At 55.3% G+C, this 24,067-nt stretch overlaps 1 protein-coding gene across 5 annotated transcripts in view; it reads left to right on the plus strand.

Moving 5' to 3' along the window:
- The window catches only part of PAK4 (p21 (RAC1) activated kinase 4), a 95,860-nt gene that overhangs the window by 67,866 nt on the left and 3,927 nt on the right, over window positions 1-24,067 (plus strand). For 4 of the 5 annotated variants that reach the window (XM_044988693.1, XM_044988694.1, XM_044988691.1 and 1 more), the window contains exons 3-7: window positions 13,804-14,499; window positions 15,646-16,122; window positions 18,420-18,553; window positions 20,825-20,951; window positions 23,661-23,786. In XM_044988693.1, the coding sequence (XP_044844628.1) occupies window positions 13,804-14,499; window positions 15,646-16,122; window positions 18,420-18,553; window positions 20,825-20,951; window positions 23,661-23,786 (1,560 nt within the window). The remainder of the gene's footprint in view (window positions 1-13,803; window positions 14,500-15,645; window positions 16,123-18,419; window positions 18,554-20,824; window positions 20,952-23,660; window positions 23,787-24,067) is intronic. The other variant, XM_044988695.1, reaches the window with a different exon arrangement.

Genomic DNA, 24,067 nt, shown 5'->3' on the forward strand with positions numbered 1-24,067 from the left:
AGGCCCGCCTGAGAACCAGAAATAGCGACATCTCCGACTCAGAGGTGTGTGGGGGAGGGATGGAGAAAGCTTTGTCATCTTGAATCCCTCGATTTCCAGGAGTATACGGACGTCTCGCATCTCAAACCTGTGCGTGGGGAATTAGAAGTTCCCAAAGGCACACTGGAGAAGACTGATTGAGAGCCTGAAATGTCACGGAAGAGAATTTCCTATGGCGTATGGAACTGGATGTGCTACCAGTTCAGTCCCTAATGATGGGATGGGTAGTTGGGGGCGAGTGGGAATGCCAGGGGATAGGGGCCATTGTTGGCTAGTGGGTGCAGAGACGGACTGGGAGTCGGGGAGAGAAGTCGAGTCCCAGCTCTGCTCCTGACTTGCTGCGTGACCCTGTACTAGTCACTTAACGCTCTGTGCCTCAATTACAGGGAGGAGGCCTTAAAAAAAACAAAACGGGGGAGGTGGATCGACTCACCTATTTAAAGCACTTTAGACACGCAGGTTAAGAAGTGCCGAGTTCCAGCAATGAGGGAGGTTGCTGGTAAAGACAAGCCTGTCATTTAATGCTCTTCTTGGCTTTGTTTAAACAGCCCTCTGCGTATATTCATTACAGACGGCCAGACTGGTTTTTATGCTCTGTATGCGCCTTCCCTTCAGCAGCAGGGAGTGTGATGGCCGAGTCGAAGCAAGGACTAGGGAGCTCAACAGATGTCAACGTCCCGCCTCAAAGGAAGCCAGCTCCAGTGTGGAGGACAGAGAGTCTTGTGAGAGCATTAGCTGGGCTGTGAGAGACCTGAGTTCAATTCCTGCTCCGCCACAGCCGTCCTGTGTCATCTCTGTGCCTTGGTTTCACACCTGTAAAAGGGGGATCTTTGCAGATTCCTTCCTAGCATGAATGTTAGAGACTGAGAGGGGCTCACATATGGAGGTTAGAGGAGAACTGTAGGCCAAAGTTCTCACTACTTCCAAAAAGTTCTTACTCAAAAGACGGCATGAGCCACCTTGCGTTGCTTTGATATGACATGGTAGCTCCAAGTCCAGCGCCACTCAGGGACCCAGCGCTCAGTTATTCTCTCCAGCAGTTTGTGTGCTGGTTGCGATCTTCCCAGGAGCAGCCCTCGCTTGGAAGTAGAATTGTTTTAAAACCAGAGGCGATTTCTGGGATGGGAACAGTCGATGCTCAGCACTTTGCAGATTAGGCCCAGATGAATGAAGATGTGTTAATGGTATTAAATGGGACGCTTCCGAGAGGTACCCAGCATTGGGAGACACCTTGCTACCGCCGGCCCTGAGCGTGAGAGCTCACAGCACTTGGATAGGTTTATAGTGACCACACGTAAAAGTTTATTTAAGAAAGTCTAGAGATTCAAATGATCGCAAGTAGGAGGATTGGGAACAAATGTTCACATAGAAACTAAAACTGTAACATGCATTCTAGAGCGTAGACCGGGGTAAGCAACCTATGGCCCGTGTGCCGAAGGCGGCACGCGAGCTGATTTTCAGTGGCACTCACACTGCCCGGGTCCTGGCCGCCGGTCTGGGGGACTCTGCATTTTTAATTTAATTTTAAATGAAGCTTCTTAACCATTTTAAAAACCTTATTTACTTTACATACAACAATAGTTTAGTTCTATATTATAGACTTAGAGACCTTCTAAAAAGGTTAAAATGTATTACTGGCACCATGCGAAACCTTCAATCAGAGTGAATCAGAGTAAATGAAGACTCGGCACAGCACTTCTGAAAGGTTGCCGACCCCTGGCCTGGATGTACTTAGCAAGATACTCTCCTGTCTAATGAAGTATTGCTCGCGAGTGTTTTCCAGCCAGGCAGGCTGTGATCCCTTTTCCACGACACAAGCGATGCTCAGCTTGACTCTTCGGGGAAGAAGAACAGGAGTACTTGTGGCACCTTAAAGACTAACAAATTTATTTTAGCATATATCTTCGGGGAAGGATTCAGTTGGGTCTCTTTGCAACCGCCAATATATCAAACCAGTCCTTTGATCTTCCTTCATAAACCAGGGACCGTCCTGCTGCGTTCCTTTCTCTAGATTCTGCTGTCTCTTGTGGATTTAGCAGTTTAGATTAGCTGGTGGCTTAACATGAAAATAGACTTGCATTGTGAGAGAGACAATGACTAGCCAGAGAGAGAAGCGTCTACTATCCCCTGCCTGAACAGAACCTGAGGCATTTCACTACCTGGTGACCAGCCTTTAACATCAAGGCTCTAAGAACGTAACTTTTAGAATATTTGTGTACACACTTTGCAATGGCTATGACAACCGGTGGGCTAACGGCTCTTGGTAGAGAGCTCGCGTGCCACCCTGGGGTGAATTGCTGTCCATATACTTGACCCAGGGGATGCCTGTCCAGAGGGGGACCGGTGTTTGCCCTGCATGAGTTACTGTGGCAACAGGGGAAGAAAAAACAGGGATTATGAGACACAAACAGGTTGAGCTGAGCTAGTTTTGTGGTGGAAGCGAAGATCTCACTATAAACCTATCCAAGTGCTGTGAGCTCTCACGCTCAGGGCAGGCGGTAGCAAGGTGTCTCCCGATGCTGGGTACCCGATGGATCACTTGATGATGATTCCCTGTTCTGTTCATTCCCTCTGGGGCACCTGGCATTGGCCACCATCGGAAGACAGGATACTGGGCTAGGTGGACCTTTGGTCTGACCCAGTCTGGCCATTCTTGCATTCCTGCAGGGCTGGCCAGCCTCGTTCCCTCGGCTCGTCCAGTGAATAATGCTGTGGTGGAGCTGCTCCAAATGCTCTGCGAGTCTTCTGCTCGAGTGGCTTTTCCAACAGCCCTCGGCCTCCCAGCGCTGGCTCCATCCTAAGGGCTGAAAACGGGAGCTCGTTCTAGCCTGGCTCGTAGGTTTCTGTGTCTGCGTGAGGTCGAGTAGCAATGAACCTTCTTCCATCCTCTCAATCCTCCAAGCGCTTCGAGTGAGCCACAGACTCTGCGCAGGAATTGCGCTGCCCGCGTTGAGCACCCGAGCGGAGTCCTGCTGCTGCTTTCTGTGTTACTGTGACACCTAGGAGACCTCCTCGGCGCTATGCAAACAGAGCCAAAAGACAGTGCCTGCCCCGAGGAGCTTGCAATCTAAGGCAAGAGACAGACTGGGGAGCATGAGGAAACAAGGAGACAGTCTTGGTCAGGATGACTGGCTGTGGGCTCAGTGCTGGGACCGCTGGGTTGATGGATTTGCATCACCGTCGCTGCTTTCCAATAGCTTTCAGGGCCTGCCTCTCCCGCTGCCCTCCCCGCGAGTGCAGGTTGCTCAGCACATGGCAGGGTCAGGCCCGTGGAGACGGACTGTGAAGCGAGCTCTGGTATAATCCCTCGCCCAGGTGTCACGGGCTGAGACCCAAGGTAGGGCGGGCGCCTCTCCCTGCTGGGGAGGATCCGTACGGAATCTGTGCCGGCAAACCAGAACCCGAAGGGCAAGCGGGATCTCTTTCCACACATAGGTGCCGACTCCGTGGGTGCTCCGGGCTGGAGCACCCACGGGGAAAAATTGGTGGGTGCTCTGCACCCACTGGCAGCTCGTCCACCCCAACTCGCCTCCGCCTCCTCCCCTGAGTGTGCTGCCGGGTCCTGCTTCTCCCCCCTCCCTCCCAGCGCTTGTGCCGCGAAACAGCTGTTTCACGCGGCAAGCCTAGGAAGCGGGGGGAGAAGGGAGAACGCATTGTGCTTGCGGGAGGAGGCGGGGCTGGGGCTGGGATTTGGGGACAGGTCCAATAGGGGCAGGGGGGTGGAGTTAAGGCAGGGACTTTGGGGGAGGGGTGGAGTCGGGGCAGGCATGGGAGCACCCACGGGCGCAGAAGAAAGTTGGCACCTGTGTTTTCCCACACGCTCAGCTGGACTCTTGCAGCACTGGCTGAGCCAGCACTGGGAACTGCGGAGCCAGGGCTGTGACCGAGGGGAGGGAGGAAACAGCCTCCCTAGGGGAATCAATTGCAGAGACGGGTGGAGGGAGAATTGGTTGGACTGAGGAATTATTTGATCCCCTTCCACACCACACCCACCGGTGCGCCAGAGCCTTCTACCTGCTCTGATCTGCTGAGCTCAGCGGCATGGGAATCCGGTGTTTGCCCTGCATGAGTTACTGTGGCAACAGGGGAAGAAAAAGCCGGGATTGTGAGAGACAAACAGGTTGAGCTGAGCTAGTTTTGCGGCGAAAGCGAAGATCTTTTCCCTCCTCCCCTTCGTTTAATGGGACTGGGTGGAAAATGGGAGTTGCAGGAACCTGCCTTCCACTGAAATCCCTTCTCGGCTTTACAGGGGGGTCCCTCCACCCCGGGGTTAGCAGTGATCCCACCTCCTCAGTAGCATTGGAACATGATCTCTTTGTCCCCGGTTCAGCGGCCCCGACCTGGAGGGTCGTCTGTGATTCCTGCCCTGCTAACCTGCCGCTTAAATCAAGGAAAGTGGCCCGCGGTCTCCTAAAAAGGTAGCCGGTGGCTCCCCCTTCTCTGTAACTGCGTGGACAGCGGTGCTCAGTGGGAGCTTATTACGCAGCCCCAGCCAACGAGTAACGCAAGTCGGGCCAGCGCCAAGTACCAGCCGCTCTGGGTGCGAGCGTTTCGTTAGGGCTACGCCGCCAGCCCGTATACGTGCCAGCGGGGTGCTCCTGACGAGTTCTGAATAGGGCCCTCAACCGGCACTGAAACTGGTGCCACTCGGCGCAGGGATTCGAAAGGGGAAAGCAACAGGCGACCCATGAACCTGTGTGTCACCGAGCTCCGTTCCCACAAGCCCGCGGGAGCGCTGAGGGGGGGAGGAGGGTGGGCAGTGGCTGTGCGGTGTTGGGCTCCACCAGCCAAGCCCGTCTCCTCCTCCTGCCTCTCTCAGCGGCAGACCCCGCAGGGTGGGAGGAGAGGAATAGATCTATTGCAGAGCACCTCGCTACAGGGGTGTGGCACAGGGGAGGGAGCTGTGGGACTCTTTCTGTCCGCCGGAGCATTGTCTTTCCGCTCCAGGCGCCTTTGGAAATCCAGTTAAAACCTCACCCCCCGTGGAGCCCAGGTTTGCAAAAACATGCCTGGGTCAACGGGGGGCTAATGGTTTTTGTGGGTGCCCAACCAGAAGTTTAGTTTACACTTAAAACATATATTGGCCTAGCAACACCAGGCAGGTGCTCAACACTGCTGGAAAATGAGGGCCCTTTCACAGAGGCCCCAAATCCCTAATTACTTTAAAATTGTCTCTTGAGCCACCTGGTCTCAGCAAAACCCTTGGATCAGTCCGATGTTTCTCTTACATCGTTGGGTCCTCTCCACCCCCGTCCCCTTTCTCCTGCACCAGGCTGGGGGTGGTTTTCGTTTGTGGGCTGCAGGCATGAAAGCTCTGCCCTCCTTCATCTGCTGCCGACCGAGCTAAAAATAAAGCCCCATCCCAGACAGAAGAGAAAACAGCCCTGTTTTTTTCGGGTTGCAGAGGCTGCTCCATCTTATAATTTTTGCAAAGAAAATTGCCAGTTACCATGCAGGAAGAGGGTTTTTCGTGGCACCCTGGGCTTCTTTCCAGGGCAACGGAGAGCCGCATGGAAAGGGTGGGCATGGCTGCCATATCTTGGTGGCTCTGTGGACTTGGGGAGTGCTGTTTATCTGCCCCCGCTGAGATCTCAGCAGCCTCCTGGTCTGCTACGGCTCCGATTGCACGTGCTAAGCAAAGGCCTGCTGGGCCCGCAGCACGTGGACGGGAGACCTCCAAGGAAGCTGACCCTAGGGATTGCAGGAAGTGGCATCAGTGCTTTAAGGGAGCGACCTGTGGGAGTGTAATAGTAGCTGGGGCTCCCCCCTCTGGCTTGGTGCTGACCCCAGTGGCTTGGAAGAGTCTTAGAGTTTTTTTAATGTATTATTTATATTGTCACAGAGCTCCGGCATGGGCCAGGCACGAAATGGCTCTTAGATCGAACATTTGGGCGGTGTTATGCAGTTCTCCCACCCCAGGGTGGCTGCATTTCAGTGGTGGGTGAGGCACAAAGGATTGGGGACCAAAAGAGGATTGGGCCAAAAGAAACCTGATGAGGTTCAACAAGGACAAGTGCAGAGTCCTGCACTTAGGAAGGAAGAATCCCCTGCACTGCTACAGACTAGGGACCGACTGGCTAAGCAGCAGTTCTGCAGAAAAGGACCTAGGGGTTACAGTGGACGAGAAGCTGGATATGAGTCAGCAGTGTGCCCTTGTTGCCAAGTAATGGGCCAGTGACTTGACCAAGGCCGAGCAGTGGGTCAGTGGCAGAGCTAGCACTAGAATTCAGCTCTCCTGTTTCTGTTCCTGCAGTCTGATCCCTAGATATGCTGCTGCCATATTCCCTTATAGGGCTGGGATTTGCAACTTTCTTAAGTCTGTGACCAACAAATTAGCCAGAAACTTCTCCTGTGAGACCCACCATGTCCCACAATCCCTTGTACCCCCAACGCTTTGTGGGATTTGGGTCACAGTATGACTTTTGGGTGTGGTGGAAGGGCAAGGTGGGGACTTTGTGGGGTTTTTTTCTCTTGCTGTAGCCCAGTATAACACGGTGAGGTGGCCTGTTTTAGGACCCTGCCTTGGAATGCCAGGGTTCTTCTGCCAAGTCACCTTAATGTCAGGTGCTAAACACTTCGTGAAGATGCCGGGGGTCTTGTTAGCTCCGGCCTAGGATATCAGTGGGTTGGTGTGTCCCTCTCTGAGACAGAGGGAACTAAGGGCAGGAACGTGGGAGTCTGGCAGGGAAAACCCTTGGAGCAGCAGACCTTTAGGGAGGTTGCCTTTATTGTTAAAGATCAAGGCAAACTCCCTATAGGGGCTGAGTTTGGAGCAGGATGTCTTTGTGCACGCTCAGTTCGGAGCAGCGTGGGAACTCCGCCTGCTCACACTTCGCTACAAATTCCCTTTTTTTCTGCCTCCTTTCTAGTTCTCGCCCTGCTGTATTCCTGCTTTGGGTCACATGTGTCTGCCAGAGCTGTATTCCTGTGCTGACAGTCTAGGCTGCAGACCTAACCATGCCCTTGTGTGTCATGCCACTTTCAGCAGCTTTGTCAGCAGCTGTATGAAGCTGGGGATGGGGCATCCAGAAACCCGATACCAGCCAGCAGAAGCCCAAATTCTATTCCCGAGCCCACTAAGCCAGTCTGGCTGGAGCATCGATTTCCTCTGCCTCATCCCTGCTTTCCAGTGGCGCACATTTTCCATGTGCACCAGCAGGAAGCTCTGGTGCTGGCATTATGCGCTTACCCCTCCTCTGCTGGCTTAGAGGAGTGTGCATCCTCTTAACGAGGTGTGGGGGGGGGGGCAGTGATGTGCCCAAGGTTACGCCATTTTCAGCTTGGAAACTCACGAGTCAGTGGCAGAAGGGGGTTAGGTCTTGGGAGTCCAGATTCCCAGCATTTTCTGTGTAACCTCTGGGTCTTCCGCCCGCAGCGTTGCTGGTTTATATTCTCACGGAGCCACATGAAAACTGGCTGCATTGTATGTACAGAGCACAGGGTCACACGGCCTCTCGGTTTGGTTTCATTCAACTAGGCCTCTGGGTTTCCTCTGAACTTCTGGATTAGGTGTGAAGGGGCTTGGAACGCATTGGGTGATTTGCATTGAGCTGTCTCCCCCAAGAGGAATCATAGAATATCAGGGTTGGAAGGGATCTCAGGAGGTATCTAGTCCAACCCCCTGCTCAAAGCAGGGCCAATCCCCAGACAGATTTTTGCCCCAGATCCCTAAATGGCCCCCTCAAGGATTGAACTCACAACCCTGGGTTTAGCAGGCCAATGCTCAAACCACTGAGCTATCCCTCCCCCCAAAGGGAGGGAGAGCCTGCCCACATGAGGAAGCTGGGTGGATTTGTAGGCGCTGAAGAGTTGGATTTGGGGTAGCTTATGGGCTTGTTGATAAATACACTTGGGTATTGTTTGCTGGCTGAGTTCAACCTGCTCCGTTCCCGCGTGGGATGTGGTGAGGCTGGCTCTGATGTAGTGGCCGATTGCTGACTATCTGTGGCCTCTGTTGCCTGCCCTCATGTACGAAGCAACCGCCGCACTCCCATCCTCAAAGAGCTCCCCCCCCCGCAACTCCCCTTTGGCGTCGGATCCGGTGGGAAACTGCCATCCTTGGGTGTTCATAAAGTCCACCATGGACCTGCTCCAGTGCATCTTCGCTCATAGCCTCCCCTCTCTGCCCCTCCGTGCAGTCGCCCTGCTGGGGTACGGGAGAGCCTTCTCTGCAGCATCTGTGGATCGGCTTCCCTGGACTCATCTTATTTGAAATCTGTTGGAAGCCTGTTAGCTCTGATTCCCCTCTGGCTTAAACTGGTGTCAATTGATAGTAACGCCTTGATTTCATTAGAGGTGCACTGGCTGCTTACTCCTGTGAGTGGAGAGTTAAAGTCCTGCTGATGTTTGCAGTTCAGTCATAGCCCCCCTCTGGCCTTATAGTCTGAGATCAACTTGGCTGACCTCCCAAGCCAGAGACCTGCCCCAAATAATTCCTGCTTGAACTGGAGCAGGTCTCTTAGAAAAACAGCCATGATGGAGAGTCCACCACAAGCCTTGGTAAACTGTTCCGGTGGTTAACTACCCTCTCTGTTAAAAAATGTGCACCTCATTTCTGGGCTGAATTTCGCGCTTCAACTCCGAGCCACTGGATCTTATTTAGACCTTTGTCTGCAAGACTGAAGACCCCATTATCCATTTTTTGTCTCCCATATGTAGGTACGTGTAGACTGTGATCATGCCATTCCTTATCCTTTGTTAAGCTAACGCGATTGAGAGCCGAGAGTCTCACTGCAAGGCCGGTTTTCCAGTCCTTGAAATCATTCTTGTGGCTCTTTGGCCCTCTTCAGTCTATTAATGTCCTTCTTGAATTGTGGATGCCTGAACACACACTCCAGCAGCAGTCACACCAGGCCCACATACAGAGCCCTATAACTTCCCTGCTCCAGCTTGAGATTCCCTCTTTCTACATCCCTTTTGGCCACGGTATCACCCTAGGAGCTCGTGTGCAGCCAGTTATCCGCCGTGTCCTCCAAGTCTAGTCCGCTGATGCTAGTGGGATTCATCATCATGGCATGTCCCAGAGGGCCAGAGTCGTCTCGTTGCAAATCAGGCGCCCCCCTGGTTCGATCTCCAAGTAGGACCTTAAGGCGGCCTGACTGTCAGTTTGTCCATCGTTGGCAGTCTTATCTGAAGCGTTTGGCGCCCGTGTAACCGCTGGCCCCATGGCGGCATTCCTCTGTAAACCAGCTCTGGAATTCCTTGGCTTCCATCCTGATCTGTCCGAACCAAGAGCGCCGGTGAAACTGAACCAGTGTTGCTGGAAGTTGTTGCGGGGTTTGGCTGTGGGTATCCTCGTTGCTAATCTTGTCCTGCCACTTACCGTGGAGCGACAACGTCAATCCGGCGTTCCTCGGTGCCCACGGTTCACTGCCGTGCGATAGGGTTGGCATAACTGTGTGCGGTTCTGTAGGACTGTGGCTTTGCAGCTCGGTATCGCAGTGTCCCCACAGAGGCTGCTGACGGGCATGAAACATGACAGCAGCTGCTGCTCCTACATGAGCCTTCTCCACCAGTGCCATCAGGTATTGACGCTGTCAGAGGCTTGCTGGTAATCGTTAATATACAACACCATAAATGTCTGGCCTGCTGGGCCAGACGGATAATGGGTCTCTTCCCCGCAGGGCCTTTGAGCAGAAGGCATTGGTGCAGGCAGAGTAGAATGTAGCTATTGAGAACCTGTTCAGCCGTTTGAGGTTGGCCAGGGAAGGCCTGCTTGAGACGGGGCAAAGGGCCAGGCGTTTGGTCAGACTCGACTCTGTTCTTCATCGCCAGGGACCTCCTCTGAACCTTTCACCTCTGTTCCCCCAGCTGCCCACCAGCCTGGGATCCATCTGTTCACAGCGCAGCCCACAGCCCTTGGTCAGATCTCCTTGCTGTGGTGAAAGAGTCTTCCTAGGCCCGCGGCCACTTGGGGGGCAGGTTCTTCTTGCATCTGCATCCAAGGCCGCTTTCCCTGGCAGCGTGGGACTCGAGCTTCTGCAGACAGGGTTGCTTGGATGAGATTCAGCTGCTCTGGCCAGATTCTTTCCTGTCGGCCACTAGGCAACCGCGCGCTCTGCGTGAAAGACGCTACACGGTAGAAATCTGTGTGCTGTGCAAGCAGAGGCTTGGCGCAAACTCCTGCGTATTGATCTGGCTGGGGAGCAGCTTTGAGGATGGCCTGCAGTACTCTGGGGGTGCCGGCGACCGCGGGGCGGGGGACGGGAGGCGGATTGCCGCATTGCACTGCCATAGGGGCTTAAAAATAAACCCCGTTGTCATTCCGTGTGTGACGCCGCCCCCATAAATTACCCAGTGCTGTCAATCACCCTCCCCCGTCCCCACCCCAGTCGCTGAAAGCAGGGCTGGGGGAGGAGAGGGACGCCGGGAGCTGCCTGGGAGGGCCGTGGAGAGGACTGCAGCAGTGTGCAGTGAAGGCAGGAGCCAGAAGGAGGGAGCAGGCACCTTTGCAGGACATGACTCCACCACGCTGATCTGTTCCTTAAGTGCCTTTTGGATTCCGAGGCTATATAACCACTTGACTGGGGTCCTGGGGATATGATCTGGGTTACTAGAACTTAGAACCTCTCCCGTAACTTTGCTGCCTGTTCCACACCATAGCAGAGGCAGGTATGGCCAGGAGACTTGCAAGAAAAGACCGTACAATCTACAAATAGTCTCAATTTCTTTTGTGCCTCCTGCTTTGAGGTGGCACCTTCTTACGTTTCTGGAGACCAGCGGATCATCGCGGCCTGCGTCCGCCGCTGGGTGTGGGACACTGGTCTTCCAGATATCTAGATTCACAAGAGAAGGAAGTCCTAGGTGACTGGATAGAGCAGGGTCTGCGGTCGGACTCTCAAATATTCCTGGATTGAGGAGGAAGTGGTTAAAAGTCAGGACACCTGCGTTCTATTCCCTGGGTGCCCTTGGGCAAGTCTTACAATCTCGCTGTGCCTCACTTCCTAATCTAGGAAAAGGAGTGTCTGGCCTCAAAGCCTGTCCTGTTTGAAAGGCTTTCCCGGGAGTTATCAGCACCAAGTGGGCTCGCACCTGTGTTACAAGTGCAACAGTCACTGCATGAATTTCCAGTGCTCCCAGAGGCCCTGGCACGGGCAGGTTTCTGGAGGACATGGGCCTCGAAGCATGAAACGGCCTAAATATATTCCACCCCTCCTCTGACCTCTCTTAAATGGAGTTCGAGGCTTCCAACCAGTACCGGGGAGAAGGCAGAGTCCTGCGCAGAGCCTGCTGCAGCTGGATGTCGGCCAGCCTTCCCCTGGGAGAGAGAGGAGCTGCTGCTGCCTCTGCACATTTTGTTAATAGTAAACAAACGCCTCTCCGCGCTCGCGTCCGAGACCCGAGCCAAGGCCCTCAAATACAATCCCCAGAGTCTGCTGGGGCTGCAGCCCTGAGGCGGAGCGGCCCTCGGATCTTCCCTGATGAGTTGGGGATTTCTCTGGCGAGACTTATTCTGGCAGAAGGCCCGTTGGCCTTGCTGGGGAGTCTTGCCCCGCGGACTCAGGCCTTGTATTGTGCATGCAGGGTTTCGTGCGGTACAGAGATGGGGGGTGGGCAGGGGCGTAGGCCAGGAAGGAGGGAGTTGTATCCTTAGCTGAGACTTCAAATGGGAAGGCGAGGCGGAGAGATACAGGAAGGCCGCTCCTGGTAGCGGCTGCTGCAAGGAAGACGACTCCTGTGGCGAGGGGTTGGCCCGCCTGGGGCTGGTGAAGCCGCTGCCTGTAGGAAGCAGAGTTGGAGGCTGAGCTGGAGCTTTGCAGAGGCGGGAGAGCAGCTTGGCACAGGGCAGCCCAGGGAGTTGGCTGCGGAGGCGGTGTGTGCTCCCTGGGACACAGGAGAGTGAAGAAGTGTAAACAAGCCACGGGAGGGAGGGGCGAGGCTCCCTGCAGAGCAGCTTAAAACCCAATTGCTGGGAGGCTTTTATAATCCGTGATCCCAGGAATTTCTGGCCATGGGGCGGCTGGTGACTACAGTGCAAAGTGACTCTGCTTCTGGCTAGTAGGAGAAATTCTTTGCATTCCTCTTCCCTCGGAGGGTCATCCAGGGCTTGACAAATAGCTTCTCAGCACCCCCCTTTAATGAGCGGAGAGTGTCCCCATCCTGTAACCCAGCTCTCACACGGGGCTAGGGTGACAGTCCCGATTTTTGGGTCTTTTTCCTATATAGGCTCCTATTATCCCCCCCCCCCCCCCAAGTCTCCCCCATCCCCCGTCCCGATTTTTCACACTTGCTGTCTGGTCACTGTACACGGGCCACGCCGAGGCTCTGACTCCAGTCCCCTGCTCTAGCCGCTAGCAGAGCCGACATCTCAGCACGCCAGGCTGAGGCACAGTTGACAAGCAGGGATGCAAGTGCTCTGCTCCAGCTTCTGCATGAGGCTTCAGCTCCTCTCCCGCATAGGAGCGGCTGCTGACTGCAAGCCCTCGAAGCTGGCGGTGGGGTGAGATGAGCACCAGATGAGCCGTTGTGGAGACGGTTCTGACCTGAGCTCGAACGCGGCTGGCGGCTGTATTAACGCTGTCTCCATTACAGACCCTGCTCGCCTCTTTGGCCCCGTTTCTCTCCCCTCTCCCTTTCCCTAACTAGCTTCCTGGCAGGGGTCCTAGTGGTGCCAGGACGGGTCCCTCTGCTGCAGCCGCTAGCAGGATGGCTTTGTTTGGGATGACCTCGTGCCTGCACTGCTGTGTTGTTTCTGTTTCCCTATCACCTGCAGCCCTGTTGTGCTAGACACCTCAGAAGTATCTACAGCCCCTGCCACACATTGCGTACGGACCCAGTGATCTTTTCTCCTTTCTGCTGTAAAAGGTCGGGGCTCTGTCCTGCTTCCTCCCACAAGCCTGCTGCCACATTACACCTCTGCTGCTGCACCGCGATCCAGACCTGCGGCACAGCTCTGCTACGCCCTAGGGCGGCGCAACCAAATGGCACTCGGTCTGAGTTACGGGGTGCCTGTGGGTTGTTTTGGTGACGTTTTCGATGGGCACCGTCCCAGTTTGTTTTGTCAGCAAACTACAAACTCAGGTCGGGCCGAGGCACAGGCTGCGGTTTTGTAATGGCTGCGTGTCCCTGCGTGATCAGACAGGCGAGCGAGCCCTTCCGTTTCGTAACTGCACAAACCCGCAGCCCATGCAAAGCGTCTGCCTCTCCTGGCTGGAGTTGGTAAGACAGGGCAGCCAGGTGAGAAGGGGAGGCCGGTGCCATCATCAGACACAGCTGGAGGTGGGGAAAAGTCACGTCCTGCATAAATGGACAGAGATGACGCCGTTTAGATAAAACACGTTCCCATAGGAGGTGGGGTTGGGAGTGTTAAACGCCTCAGGCTTTTCTAACCTGCAGAGAAAAGACATCAAGGAAAGATGTAAAATCCCCCAGCCTAGCGACTGACTGGCTTGGAGGCCGGCTCAGATCTGTCCCAGGTTAGCAGCGAGCTCTGCGGTGACTCCTGCCTGAGATGAGCTGGTGGGGATCTCCTCTCGGTCCGTAGCAGGCACCATACCCATTAGCAGTGCCTCTGCTGGCAGAGAGGCCAGGTGGATAGGACTGGAGACTGTGTGCAGGCTGGGAGGGTGTGGAGGCGTGTGCTTGCACTGGTAGGTGTTAAGAACCTGCCTCTTGGTTGTCCCTGTTGGTGTCGCTCCCAGTTGAGCTGTGTGGCTGCCACCAGGCGTGTCATGTTCACCACCAGACGTTTCATTTTCCTTTTTTTTTTTTCTTTTCTGTGTGTCTGTTTTTTTTCTCCCCCCCCATCCCATGTCCTGCGCGAAGACCATCGTGCGGGGAAACAAAACCGCTAAGGACGGCTCCCTGACCTGGCTGCTGGATGAGTTTGAGAACATGTCGGTGTCCCGCTCCAACTCGCTGCGCCGGGACAGCCCCCCCCTCCAGCCCCGCCGCGACCAGCTCTTCCACCAGAACGGCCTCAACGAGGGGCCGGCCAAAGCCCAGCCCCTCGAGGACAGGAATAAGGACCACAGAGAGAGGACTCGCCATGAGGCCAGGAACGAGCTGGATCGGGACAGGGAGAGGAACCGGGACAGGGAGGAGAACCGGGCCCACCCACAGCAGCCTCGAGGGCAGGAGCCCGGCAGCAAATCCACCAAGCACCCTGGCGGCAGGCCGCCCCCTCCTGAGTACCACAAGCCCTCTAAGGAGGGCAGGCCCAGAGCCCAGGACCGGGATGGCAGGCGGGACTGCCCGGCGGAGAGGGACTACAGCCAGCCGGCCGACCGCGTGGTCAGGAGGGATCGCAACGACGCCTCCGACAAGAGACCCAAGTCCACGTACACCGGGGAGAAAAGCCCGCAGTCCCCGCGGGACAAACGCCCGCTCTCCGGGCCCAATATCCGGACTCCAAACATCCCTGTCTCCGAAGGGGTGATGAAGACAGCTCAGCAGACCGGCCGGCCTTTTAATACGTACCCACGAGCTGAGACTGACCCTGTCAGGGGCACAGGTTCTCAGGTAAAAGTTCCCCCACCCCTCGGGCCATGATCCTGACTATCCGGCAGCTAAGGCTGAGCCGTGTTCGCGCTCGGTTCACTCCCAACCTGCCAGCAGTGTCCCCAAAGCAGATGCACCCCCCCTCCTTTGCTTCAGGAGTTAATCCTCCGCTAAGGGGCTTCTTCCATAAGGCATATCCGCTCTTGATGGATTTAAGGCGTATCGAACCAGGTGTTTCTGGCAGGCTGCTGGCGTGGGTGGCGGGATGGTTTGGTGGCCACCTTCCTGCTTGTCTGGGCGCTTCTGTGCATTGTGGCGCTAAACGTCTAGCGTGCAGCGAAGATGGTTCGTTCCTCTCGAACAGCTGCACGCCCTGCGGCCGATGCTGCCTCCTGCAGGAGCTGGTTCCCTGGACCGCTGCCTCTGAGCCCTGTAGCAAGCCGATACCACCGCTACACTGGTTTCCTTCAGCGGCTGCATGCTCTGCATCACCACTGCCTTGGCTCCCTGTCCTCCTCTAGCAAGCCTGGCACTGCCGCACCGCGCTGTCATCCGGACGCAGCTTTGCTCCCTGTACTGTCTCCTGGAACAGCACCTGTCTCCTCTACACGTGCTGCGTTCTCGGTAGCTCTCCCGCACTGCGCTCCTGCACCTTTCCTGCGGCCGCCGCGCTCCCCGTAGCAATCCTGCACCACCGCTGCTCTGTCCTCCCGGCTGCAGCGCCGCGCTGTGCGTTAGGAATGCTGACGGATGCTTGAGGCCTCTCTCGCGAGGCCGTGTCCAGTAGAACCACCTGTAGATGCTGTCTGGATGTCTGGTTCTCTTTTTCCTTTCCTCGTACCTATTCCCTCTCCCCGCAGCCATCCCCGTGCAGATCTCTCGCTCTGTCTCTCTCGTGCAGCAATAGGTAAACTCTCCTCTCTAATCACTGCTGTCTCTCTTCAGACCCTGTCTCAGCAGCGCTTCCCTGGGAACCCCCTGGGAGGATGCCACACTGACCTCCTTTTCCTCTTCCTCCCTGTACCCTGTTGGCAGGGAAGATTTCAGAGCGGGAACGAAGGCAGTCGGCAGGTGGAGAGCCTGGGGTCGATGCTGCGGCTCCCGGCCCCTCTGGTCTAGGTTCAGCTGCTGATGGGCTGTTTCTTTTTCCTCTCTCTCTCCTTCCAGGCAGAGCCCAGGTCTGCGAGGCCCCAGGAAATGACGTCCAACGGGCCAGTAAGCGGGAGCAGTAGCTCCTCCAGGGTCCACCAGCCAGGCCAGCCGAGGTCCAAAAACCCAGAGCCGCCCCACCCGGGAATCTCCCCACACGCATCAGAGCCCCACTTAACTCGCATCCCCCAGCCAACCCCCCAGCCATCTTATTCCCAGCAGCAGCAGCCGCCGCCGCCTCCCCCCACGGCCTCCCAGCAGCCCCGCTCCCCGCAGCGCGAGCCCCAGCGGGTCTCCCACGAACAGTTCCGAGCCGCCCTGCAGATGGTGGTCGACCCGGGCGACCCCCGGACGTACCTGGACAACTTCATTAAAATCGGCGAAGGCTCCACGGGCATCGTCTGCATCGCCACGGTCAAGAGCACGGGGAAGCTGGTGGCCGTGAAGAAGATGGACCTGCGGAAGCAGCAAAGACGCGAGCTGCTGTTCAATGAGGTAGGTGGCATATCTAACCCACGGGAGCTTCTCCACATCTAGGTGGGAGCCCCACTGCTTCAGAGCCCAGCCCTTCCGGACAGGCGGCGGCGGGGACCGCAGTCCCCTTCGTTGGGTCTCAGGCTTGGAATCCTAAAGGAGAGCAGGCCGTTGGGCCAGGCTTTGCGGCCGCACTGACGCCAGGTGAGCTCTGTGTTCACCTGGAGGCCAGGAGCGCGCCAGGCGCTTGGCAGCACAGCTGGAAAAAGGCCGGGGGGGAGATTGTCAAAAGCGCTTGCGTGCCAAATTGAGAAGTGGCGTGGGATCAGCTTGGCAGTTCTGTTCTAGGTAGGGTCTCGTCCGGCGCTCATCTCCGTAGAGTCTGAGCGCCTTCCAGACGTGCCTTAAGCAAAGTGACTGACATCTGTATGTTGGTTCTGTCATGCTGCCCCCTGGGTGGAAAGTCTGGATTGGGCGGGGGCTGTTTTGGAACGTCCCGTACACACGTGCGCTGCTATCTGTTGGAGAAGGAATTCACCCTTCGTTCCTGAGGGAGTTCGTTCCGCAGTCTCAGAGCAGCCCCTGAAACGGCCTCGTCCCCTGGACAGATGAGCTTTACCCTTATTGCAGAAACTTGTTCATGGTGCCAGCGGGGTGTCGCCGATGACTGCGATCTTCATCGCTGAGTTTTAGTCTATCTTTTAGATACCCTGGGCCCAGGACATTGAGTGCCTTGAAGATAAAGGCAGAAAGGTCTTTGGCCAACTCAAGATGCAGACGGGCGTTCAGCAGGGTTTTCAGAAGCGCCTGAGCGAGTTAGGTGCCTGACCTGCTCAGATGATTTTGAAAAATCTCACTAGGCGCCCGTCTGCATCTTTAGGTGCATCAATTCCTTTACAGAGCCGGCCGATTCCCCCTGAAAGGTGACGAGACGAGATTCAGAAGTCAGTTCTGAAAATCGATGTAGGCTCCCCAGTTAGAGGGTCCCTGCCCCCTTCTCCCCATGAGCTTCCAGTCTGACATTGGCTGTGATGCAAGGAGTTGGTGTGCCAGGCCTTAGCAAAGGTTACGGCCGTAAAGTCACCCAGTGGCAGGTTACGGGTACAGGCACTTCTTGTCCGTTCAGGATAATGGGCTGGGTTATGGCAGCAGTGGGGAGAAGAGAAGGGCTCAGATAAACCTCCAGGCACTGGGAGGGCGAATTTAAAGGAGCAGGGAGCATCGTTTAGGATGATCCCAAGGGGATTAATTAGGAGGAATGGGATGCGGTTAAGCCATGGACTATTTAGGCTGAATCTCAGGAGATGCTTTAGCCTTGGACTCTGTTACCGCAGCTTCTCTCACACTGTGGTCCACACAGTACAGCCTGGTCCCGTGGCGATTGGCTCCTCTTTGTTTCCAGCTGTGAAACCATACGGAGCTAAAAATGCATCGGGCGCAGCTAATATCACTTCTCTGCGTGAGCAACTGCAGCAGGTGCCATTGGGAAACAGGGTGGCCTTGCCTGGAGGGGGGGTGAGGGACAGGGAATGGGAGGGGGCAGGAGGCCATGCTGTATGGAGCTGCAGAAATCGCCTCCCCTTGGGCAGCCCCATTGCCTGAATCTCTTGAATGTGGGCTGGAGAAAGCACCGCACAGTGCACCTCAGGGGAATGGAGCTGATCAAACAGGCCTGGTAATGCGGAGCTGTTAAGGGCCCTTGTTAACCCTGGGCCGTCTGTCTGACCCCGAGCTCCCCAAGTGCAGCCACCCGCTGCTTGAAGGCGCCGCGCGACGTTTCAGTTCGCTGCCTGGCAGAGCCCGTGCGCTCAGCACCAGCCCAAGCTAGCGTAGCGCGGGGGGAGGCAGGATCGATGCTGGCTGCTCGCTGGGCCCTCTCTGCACTACCCCGGCTCAACTGATGGGTTTGGATAGACGCTCCCCATGCGTGCCTAGCATGGGCTCGTTAGGGCAGGACCCCGTTAGCCTCGTTCCTCCCCAGTCGCCGAACCAGCAACGCCCAATCCTCCCCCAGTAGCACCTACTGTTACCTCTCCCTCTGGGACTTCCGTTGCCCACATGGCAAATGCCACAGGGATACAGTCTCCTTGTAGAGCGAGTGCCCCCCGAGCCGATCTCTAGCTAGGCCCTAGGGTGGCATTTCTGGTGGGGTGAACCCTGCCTTTTAGGGAACCACATTCAAGTCAGGTTTCTTTCCCCCTCCTTTCTGAAAAGGTTTTTCCTCTGTACGTCACGGAGCTGCGTCCTCGTTTGCATTGCCAGCCCCGTTCCTCTGCCGGCGCCGGCCGTAACGCCCCGCTCTGCACCCTGCTTTTCAGGTGGTGATTATGAGGGACTACCAGCACGAGAACGTGGTGGAGATGTACAACAGCTACCTGGTGGGGGACGAGCTGTGGGTGGTGATGGAGTTCCTAGAAGGCGGAGCGCTGACGGATATCGTAACGCACACCAGGTACGACGGGGGTGGGAAATCCTGCCCTGGGGCCTCATGCCTGGGCCAGCTGACCCCTCTGAAGCAAGGTCGGCAGCGGCGTGGAAGTCGTAGATAGAAGAGGAGCACTAGGAATGCCACGGGGTGAGCGTGTGTGTCAGGCTCCAGGCCTGTGCCCGGCAGTGCAGACGCCAGGGAAGCCAGGCCGGATGGGTCTCAGTAGCTCCAGCTGAGGAGTGTGAAAAGCTGGAGGGCAGGAGAGGGGAGCCCTGGGAACAGGCAGCTCAGAAGGGAGATGGAGGTTAGGTTCTATTTGCGGGTGTCTCTCCACCGCAGGGTTAACTCGGGTGCTGCCCCAATTCTCACCCGAGTTCAGCGGTGCTGGAAACCCAGGCTAGCTGGCCCCTGCGGACCCGAGCAAGGTTTTCGTGCAGGCTGGTAACCTGCCCACCTTGCAGTGAGGACACAGGCTAAATCCCCGAGCACGGACAATCCTCCAGTGCCTACCCACAGTCCTCTCTGTGCGCCCAGGACAGACACGTTCACTGGGAAAGAGGCCTAGAGCGACTCAGCTTCCTGCAGCATGAAGACCCATGGGATGTGCCCCCCGAAGCCCTAGCGACGCCCCTGGGGGGGAGCGCAGCACCTGAGACCTGAGTGTGGCTGCTTAGACCCGGGTGAAGCTAGCACGGGGACTGTATCGCTCTGCAGGGATGAGCCACCCAAAGAGACTAGCGGCAACCCCAGACAGGCTACATCTGCACTGCCCAGTCAGCCCGGATGGCTGGCCTGGACTCCCTGGGCTGGCCTGGCCCGGCCCGCGTGCGAGCAACCGCTCTGCAGGGCCCTACCCGAGTTACTGTCTGAGGACCCAGCCCATGGGTCTCTGGGAAATACTCCTGGTGTCTCAGCACAGTCCATGGTGGGAGCACTTGTCTCCCCTTCGGGGGAATTGTGGGAAGGGCATTGGAGGGTTATCAGGGCTCCCGCGGTTTAGCCGTTGTCCTCACTTTAGAACAAGAACAAATGGGTATAAACTGGACACTAGGAAGTTTAGATTTGAAATTAGACGAAGGTTTCTAACCATCAGAGCAGTGAAGTTCTGGACCAGCCTTCCAAGGGGAGCAGTGGGGGCAAAAGACACATCTGGCCTTTAAGTTTATGGAGGGGATGGTATGCTGGGATAGCCTAATTTTGGCAATTAATTTGGCAACTGATTTTTGATTGTCAGCAGATAAGTATGCCCAATGGTCTGGGATGGGATGTTAGCTGGGGTGGGATCTGAGTTACTACAGAGAATTCTTTCCTGGCTGCTGGCTGGTGAGTCTTGCCCACATGCTCAGGGTTTAGCTGATCGCCATATTTGGGGTCGGGAAGGAATTTTCCTCCAGGGCAGATTGGCAGAGGCCCTGGAGGTTTTTCGCCTTCCTCTGCAGCATGGGGCACAGGTCACTTTCTGGAGGATTCTCTGCAGCTTGAGGTCTTCAAACCACAATTTGAGGACTTCAGTAACTCAGACATAGGTTAGGGGTTTGTTATAGAAGTGGGTGGATGAGATTGTGTGGCCTGCATTGGGCAGAAGGTCAGACTAGATGATCATAACGGTCCCTTCTGACCTTAAAGTCTATGAGTCTAGAGTGCATGGTTCCAGCCCAAGTTAAAGCACAGCCTAAAATCTAGGGACAGAACCCAGGAGTCCTGACTCCCCAACCCCCACTCGAGCTGGAGACAGAACCCAGCAGACCTGACTCCCAGCCACGCTGCTGGGTCAGCTAGCTGGGCTTAAAACCCCTCCAAACCCAGGCCAGAGGTCTTCCTGTGCAGAGCCCAGGTTCCGGATGTAGCATAGCTGGACCCCACAGGCGAGTCTGAGGGTGCACATCCTGTCCTAGGAGCGGGGTGGGGACCCACCCACCCACCGTGAGGCTGCAGAGTCTGCCTGGCACCCCCGCCCCATTGTGCGTGGGTCTCCCTTGCTGGTCCGCAGTTCTCCGCGAGCCCATTGCGTTCAGGTAGTGATCATAGCTGGGAGCAGCTGCTAAAGGCAGGCTGGGACTTTCCGCCCCAGCTCCGCCAGACTCGCTGTGTGGCCGTGAGCAAGTCCTTCCTCGGTTTCCCCATTTACAAAGTGGTGATAATGCTTCCCCCACCTAGAGTGGGTGTGAGGAGAAACGAGAGCTGGCAAAGCACTTCCCGCCGGTCTGACGCCGGGTGCGACGCCAGGGCAGTTCCCCCTGTTACTGCAAAGCACCGGGAGGCTTGTCAGTGCTCTGAACCTTTCCCTGCTTCCAGGATGAACGAAGAGCAGATCGCCGCTGTCTGCCTGGCTGTCCTGAAAGCACTTTCTGTCCTCCACGCCCAGGGGGTCATCCACCGAGACATCAAGAGTGACTCCATCCTGCTCACCCATGACGGCAAGGTAAGTCAGTCAGTCTCTCTCTCTCACTCTCACACTCACACTCACCCCCTTAGCTGTGCTGGGGAGTCCTGCGTTAACAGAGGATTTCTGCTCTGCGTGGAGCTGGGTGAATCAGCCGTGCCCTCTCCTGTGGGGACGGCGACACCTAGGGGCACATTTTGGTATCTCTGCAACCGATAAATGGCTGCGTAAAGATAACAAGGAGTCCGGTGGCACCTTAAAGACTAAAAGATTTATTTGGGCATAAGCTTTTGTGGGGAAAAAACCCACTTCTTCAGATGCACAGAGTGAAAATTACAGATGCAGGCATTATATACTGGCACATGAAGAGAAGGGAGTTAGTTACCTTTCCAAGTGGAGAACCAGTGTTGACAAGGCCAATTCAGTCAGGGTGGATGTGGTCCACTCCCAATAATTGATGAGGCGGTGTCAATGCCAAGAGAGGGCAAATTGCTTTTGTAGTGAGCCAGCCACTCCCAGCCCCTGGTCCAGCCCAAATTGATGGTGTTAAATTTGCACATGAATTGTAGCTCTGCAGTTACTCTTTGAAGTCTGTTTTTGAAGTTTTTGTTGTTGAAGGATGGCTACTTTTAAATCTGTTACTGAGTGTCCAGGGAGATTGAAGTGTTCTCCTACTGGCTTCTGTCTGTTCCATTCCTGATGTCCGATTTGTGTCCATTTATTCTTTTGCGTAGAGACTGTCCGGTTTGGCCAATGTACATGGCAGAGGGGCATTGCTGGCACGTGATGGCATATATCACATTAGTAGATGTGCAGGTGAATGAGCCCCTGATGGTCTGGTTCGTGTGGTTGGGTCCTCTGGTGGTGTCGCTAGAGTAGATATGGGGACAGAGTAGGCAATGGGGTTTGTTACAGGAATGGGTTCATGGGTTGGTGTTTCTGTGGTGTGGTGTGTAGTTGCTGGTGAGTATTTGCTTCAGATTGGGGGGCTGTCTGTAAGTGAGGACTGGCCTGTCTTCCAAGGTCTGTGAGAGTTATGGATCATTTTCCGGGATAGGTTGTAGATCGTTGATGTGCTGGAGAGGTTTTAGCTGGGGGCTGTATGTGATGGCCAGCGGTGTTCTGTTGTTTTCCTTGTTGGGCCTGTCCTGTAGTAGGTGACTTCTGGGTATTCTTCTGGCTCTGTCAATCTGTTTCCTCACTTCACAAGGTGGGTATTATAGTTGTAAGAACGCTTGAGAGATATCTTGTAGGTGTTTGCCTCTGTCTGAGGAATTGGAGCAAATGCGGTGGTATCTTAGGGCTTGGCTGTAGACAATGGATTGTGTGATGTGTCCCGTCATCACAGCACTGTCTACACTGGGGGTTAGGTTGGTATAATTGTGTCGCTCAGGGGTGTGGATTTCTCCAAATTCTCCTACTTTTTTTACAACCTCCTTTCCTATTGATGTAGAATATGCTTTTCCCATTGTATGGGGAAGACGAGGGGAGCGGGCTGTGCAGGGGAAACCATGAAATTGACTGGGCCCTGCGAACAAATGTGGGGAAAGAAGCGGCGTTTTCTCTAATCTGGTTCAATTACCATCCGTTTACACACGGTTGTAAAAAGTAGGTTAAAAAAACCCTTCAGATAGTGTAAGCTGATTGTGTCCCCTTTAAAGCAGAACAAAAAAAGCTTTTTTTCACATCTACATCTTCAGAGCGTTGCAGAAATGAGCTAAATCTCAGACTGGTAATGGAATATCCATGTTTTCTCTTTAAATAACCCTTCCTTTTTAAAATCAAGCTGTTCGTCTTTTTAATTTCCTACCAGGCCCCAAGTAATTGGCTCTTTTTCCCTTTGTGGCTCATGGCGAGGCTCTGTTCTAGGTCTTAACAGCATGGTTACAAGTCTCTAGTTCACCTTCTTTCAGAACCGAACCCAGCCCACGAGAGCTAGAAACGACTGTGCAATGAAACAAACCAGTCTCTGTTTCCATATGGCACGAGTCTTGGCCTGTCCATGCCTTTCTGGGCAGTCCGTTCGATTCCCCTGGATGCAAATCTGACTTCCTCACGAGCGAATCATACGGAAGCGGCTTCAGTCCCTCGTGCAGATTTGCATTTGGCGTGCTTTAAATAAAAAAAAAAAGCCTGATTGATCTTTCCTTTGGCTCCATTTTCCATCTGACTATGCAAATCCGCCTCATTTCTCAGGGCGTTTGCCATCAGATGCCGTTCAATAGCAGGTTTTGAAATCTCAGTAGCTCCCTGTGTCTCTCCCCGCCCCCCTTCATCCAGAAGGCCCAAACCTATAATACCCTGGCTATTACGGATTCATTGCCTGCCAAGCTTGCTTTTGAATCCGAGCCATTTTGGAGTTCTACCGATGTGAAAAGGGTGTTTTGTTTACACTGGTAAACTCCTGTGAGGCTCTTACACTTCTGACTATGGGGATTGTAAATCTTGTACTTGGGAGATTCTGATCACAGCGGGTGGAGGCTGGGGCGGAATTATGTACTTAAAAACTGAACAACTTTGCCAACCAGAGTTGATCACTGAAATGCTGAGCAGCTTAGGCTGTTTTTAGAATTAAACTTTCTACTCCTCTATGTTGCTGCTTCATGGTTCTCACGTCAGTTGCATTTTTGGTGCCTCTTTCTCGGTGGGGTCAGGGATCGCTCTCTGTGGTGTTGCAGGCCGGTCTTGCAGCTGCCAGCCGTTGTCCCTGTGCTAACCCGCAACCCTCTTGCTTTCCTCTCTCCCTAGGTGAAGCTCTCTGATTTTGGGTTTTGCGCGCAAGTGAACAAAGAGGTCCCGCGGCGGAAGTCGCTGGTGGGAACCCCCTACTGGATGGCGCCAGAGCTCATCTCCCGACTACCTTACGGACCAGAGGTAAGGCCAGAGGGGCAGGGCCCTGGGGTCCACGGGGGAAGTTCATCCTGGCCCCTTCCTGAGAAGGCTCGTCAAAGGGAAGCCACTGCTAGAGAAGGGAGATGGGAGGGTAGCAATCAGGGGCGGCTCCAGGTACCGGCGCACCAAGCGCATGCCTGGGGCAGCAAGCCGGGGAGGGCGGCCTGCCAGTCGCCGTGGATTCGGCAGCATGGCCTGCGGGCGGTCCGCTGGTCCCATGGCTTTGGCTGCAATTTGGTGGCAGGTACGCCAAGGGCACGGGA

The sequence above is a fragment of the Mauremys mutica genome, chromosome 15 (assembly GCF_020497125.1).
Source record: "Mauremys mutica isolate MM-2020 ecotype Southern chromosome 15, ASM2049712v1, whole genome shotgun sequence".
Classification (NCBI taxonomy): domain Eukaryota; kingdom Metazoa; phylum Chordata; order Testudines; family Geoemydidae; genus Mauremys; species Mauremys mutica.